The sequence below is a fragment of the Pygoscelis adeliae genome, unplaced genomic scaffold (assembly GCF_000699105.1).
Source record: "Pygoscelis adeliae isolate BGI_AS28 unplaced genomic scaffold, ASM69910v1 Scaffold150, whole genome shotgun sequence".
In the NCBI taxonomy this organism is placed as follows: domain Eukaryota; kingdom Metazoa; phylum Chordata; class Aves; order Sphenisciformes; family Spheniscidae; genus Pygoscelis; species Pygoscelis adeliae.
In genome coordinates this window covers 900366-904533 of record NW_008823872.1, presented here as the reverse complement: position 1 = coordinate 904533, position 4168 = coordinate 900366, and the positions used below count along the sequence as shown (strand labels likewise).

Genomic DNA, 4168 nt, shown 5'->3' with positions numbered 1-4168 from the left:
CTTTCCCTCACACAATCTATTGAAATGCAGGAGAATCCCTGAAAATGTAGTTGTCAGACAAATTACGTAGACATTTTTCACCCTGAGTTTAGAGGAAAAAGGGGAGCTAGAGTCAAATGGATATGTAACGTATGGGGTCTGGATGAGATACTTGCAGTGTTTCCTCCGCATGATTTACTGGCTGGTGGGCGTGGGGGCCGCCGCCCGTTACGTTAGATGCACGAAAGCGAAATCCTGTGGCCTTATTTGGCCGCGATTGCAGCCCAGCGGCGCGTTACGATGGCTGGCCCCTTGCACAGCCAACGCACAGACCTCCCACAGACGCATCAGCCTTGCATACATCCACCTTCGTCTGATAAGGGTTTGGGGAGCAGAGAGCAGTTTGCCTTGGGCTGGCCGTAGACCTCATGGGGGCCAGCGCAGCACCTGGCCCCTCTCTTCTTCCCAGGCTCCATCAGGACAGGGGTAGGTCAGTGCCCGAAACGTGCTCGAATACCAGGCTGGCCCCCGGGAAGGGATTAGCCCTGTGGCCACCACACAGTTCTGCCTAGCAAACAGCAGTCCCGGGGTTTGTTTTTGAAAGAGATAAGGGAGACATAAATCAGCAGAGTTTGTGGCAGCTTCCAGCCTGCGTGGGGGAAGCCGGGATGCCAGCGTGACAGCCGCCTGGTCATGCGGAGGCTCGGATCAGGCGGCGTCTGTTGATGATGCAGCCTAGAGAAGTTTATATCACCGTGTCCATTCGCCTGCACAGTGTGGGTCTGATAATTGATGTCTCCTCGTGCCTTCCCTCCTCCAGCGCCTCGGCAGCGCAGTGCGGGCCAGGCTCGGGCACGGCTTTGCTGAAACCCACCCTCTAAGGGGATGCACAAGGTGCCTCAGAAGGGACTAGAGCTCCTCACTTGCTGCGGGGTGTTAAGCCTGCCTGCTGCCTGCACGGGGCTCGGTGGGTTGCAGGACAGGCAGCCCTTCCCAGGTTTTACACACTTGGCTGCTCAGCACGTGCTGGTCCCCATTCGCATCCTTCTGTCTGCAGCCATTACACGTGCCGATCCCGAGCTCTCCTCTCCACCGCGGTCTGGCTGGGGCCACGGGGACGCAGCCTGCTCTGAAAGGGATAAGCACGGAAGGAGCTGTGCCGTGTTTGCTCAGCTCCCCTGGCTGCTGCAGGACAGTCCTGGGTCTCACAGACCGGGCGCCTGCGATCCACTCCTGCGGCTGCGTCTGGAGGGGACGGGGCAGCGTGAGGGTCCCCCAGCCTCCCTGGCGCTAGCCCCCCCCAGCAGCCAGGCCCGAGCTCGTGTCCTTGTGGGAGGGCACAAAACAATTTCTAAGCTTCTCCTTCCTTCCTTTGTAGGCATGTAATGAATTTACCACACATGTGATGAACCTTCTCAGAGAACAGAGCCGGACACGTCCCATTTCTCCCAAGGAGATTGAAAGGATGGTGGGCATCATTCATCGAAAATTCAGCTCCATCCAGATGCAACTCAAACAAAGTACTTGTGAAGCAGTAATGATTTTAAGATCAAGGTTCCTCGATGCCAGGTAAGGCAGAGGCGAGTGCCCCTGGCTCTTTCGGGGTGGGGGGGGGGGGGGGGGGGGGGTGCGGCCCAGGGAGAGCCTGGCCCTGCTGGGAGCTGTGTCCCCACGTGGGCAGGGACAGGCTGGGAAAGGCTGCTCTGCCCCAGCAAACAGCCAGAGCCCTCATCCTTCACCCAGCAGCTGCTGTGAAAGGGGGGTTTCCTGCACAGAGCTTTCATAAACAGCAATGTCTTTTCTACATATTTTAGTGCAAAAACTAGGCTTGTTTACCCTGCTGGTACGGGAGTCACACAGGATTTGTGCAAAGGGCTGTTTTGTCACCCTGGCAGTTATTTAAATGGCTGCCGGTACCGATGTCTCGCAGCATAAGGCCAGCCTTGCAAAACACTGACCCTGTTAATGGAAGAGCTAAGTTCTCTGGGAGGGACATGCCCACGGGCTGTGGCTGACGCTGGGTTGGCAGCTGTGCACGCCTGAGGTAAGAAGGGGGATGATGCTTCCGAAAGCCAGATCTGCTGGCCCATCTCCCAACAAGCTGTTGTCTGACTGGGGCACGGTAGAAGGCAGCACCTTCCGAACCGCTCACAGCCAGCACAAATGTCCTTCGGACACCTGTGTTGCTGCTGGAGCTCAGCACCCATCCCCACAGCCCGCTGGCCTCCAAAGCAGGCTGTGCTTTCAGCAGGCTGCAAGGAAGCAGGCAGACGGGGATTAGGAGGGGTTTATAGGCACAGCCGGATTTGTTTGGAAGCGCTGATGAGGTGGGATATCGATCCCCAGCCCCATCCCTTTCACAGGGCTCCCATCTGCAGAGCAGGACCCTGGCAGCTGGCAGAGCCCGGCAGAGCAGGAGCTGAGCCCGGCAGAGCAGGGAGGAGCAGCAGGCACCACGCAGAGCCTGCCTTCAGCAGCTAGCTCATGCTTCACACCTGAAAGCTGTGAGGAGCTAAACAAGAGCAAAATAATTTTATTAACAAGGAGGTCACTGGCAGGTGTGGCAAATTAAGCTAATTACAAACAGTTGGAGGATATGTCTATGGAGAGCTTCAGTAACTGCAAAAGGTAAAGCTTGCAGATGCACGTTTTAAAGTGATTTCTTTAAAAGAGGAAGGTAAATAAGGCAAAATGAGCGGAAGCGCAGTAATGAGATAGACATAGCTCTAGGGAGAGAGTCTGCCTGCTCCAGGATACAGCATAGTTAGCAGCATCGTGATGCTGCTGGAAGAGAGCGCTGGGGATTGCCGCTCGGCTGCCTGCTGGCCGGGGGCGCAGGCAGTTTGATTGCAACCAGCCCTGAGGGGAAGGGAGCTCTGAAGGAAATGTTTAACCAGTGCTTTTGAGAGGATGTTCTGAGGAGGCGGGCAGCCGCCGTCGGCTCGGAGGGAAGGCCCCGCAGCTGTGCAGGTGCTGCCGCTGTAACCTGTGCGGTGAGAGCGCAGCAGTGGGCCGGCTGCCTGCCACGCCAGAGGGGCTGCGCTGCTCCCCGGCCGGCGCTGCCTCGCTGTTGGGCTGGCTGGAGCACGTGCTGGGCGGTGTGCTTCAGAAAGGCTTCGCTGTCTGGCAAGGCTGCGAGGCTGCACACCTCAGTACCCATCCCCATGCGGTGCGAGAGCCTGGGCCTTGCTCAGCCCTCGGCAGGAGGGTGTACAGATGGGTCTCCCTCGCAAAGCCCCGAAAGCCACTTGCTCACAGAAGCCAATTAGCTCAATGAGTGCTACGTAAGGACATGGCAGTGAGGCTGCCAGGTCCTTTTCCACTGTGCTCACCCCAGACACCTGTGCAGAAGCCCCAGCTGACCTGCTGCTAAAGGGGAAGAGGTTCGTTAGGCTGCTGTCAGCACAGAGTGTTTTAACAGCCGAGAGGTTCAGGTTGGGTTGCATACTTGGGTGTGGAGGTGCTGCGGGCAGGCTGCCTGCCCAGCTCAGCACCCTGCCTCGCCTTTTGCTTCATCACATTCTCTGCCACAGCACACAACTTGGCCTGTGCACCCACAGGATGAAACCCCAGGTGGAGGTGGATGGCACGAAGCCAGAAGCAGAGTCCAGACCCTTGCAGGGCTGGATGTAGGAATGTGGGTGTTGCAGCCTGCTGCCTGCTCTGCATGGCATCAGGGCAGAGCCCAGCTCCAATGGAGAGCTGCCCTGAAGAGATCAGGGGTACTAAGATGGTGCTGCCATGTTGCTGCGTGCTGCAGCATGGGCATGTGAAATGAGGGTCACTTCCACCCCAGCTGACCCTGCCAGAGACCTGTTTACATCTGGAAGAACAGCTGTGGTTTTCTTTTCTCATTTCAGACGGAAAAGGCGTAACTTCAGTAAACAAGCCACAGAAATCTTGAATGAGTATTTTTACTCTCACCTCAGTAACCCCTACCCCAGTGAAGAAGCCAAAGAAGAGCTGGCAAAGAAATGCAGCATCACAGTATCACAGGTAAGCAGCGGGTGGGAGTGGGTCCCCTCCGCACCCCGGGCAGTGCATCGACCTCCCGGCTTCCCTTGCAAAGCTGCCGTCTCCTGCCGGGCTCTGGGATGTGCTTCTGACAGAGGTGTGTGATATGGAGCAGGTGCCAGCCCAATGCACCTTCGTAATCCCTTCAGATTTGCATTACTGACCGTGACAAAGT

At 57.1% G+C, this 4168-nt stretch overlaps 1 protein-coding gene across 1 annotated transcript in view; it reads left to right on the top strand.

Moving 5' to 3' along the window:
* The window catches only part of PBX3 (pre-B-cell leukemia homeobox 3), a 22758-nt gene that overhangs the window by 4998 nt on the left and 13592 nt on the right, over positions 1-4168 (top strand). Inside the window, 2 exon segments of the mRNA XM_009334440.1 lie at positions 1358-1548; positions 3840-3975. Coding sequence (XP_009332715.1) covers positions 1358-1548; positions 3840-3975 — 327 coding nt within the window.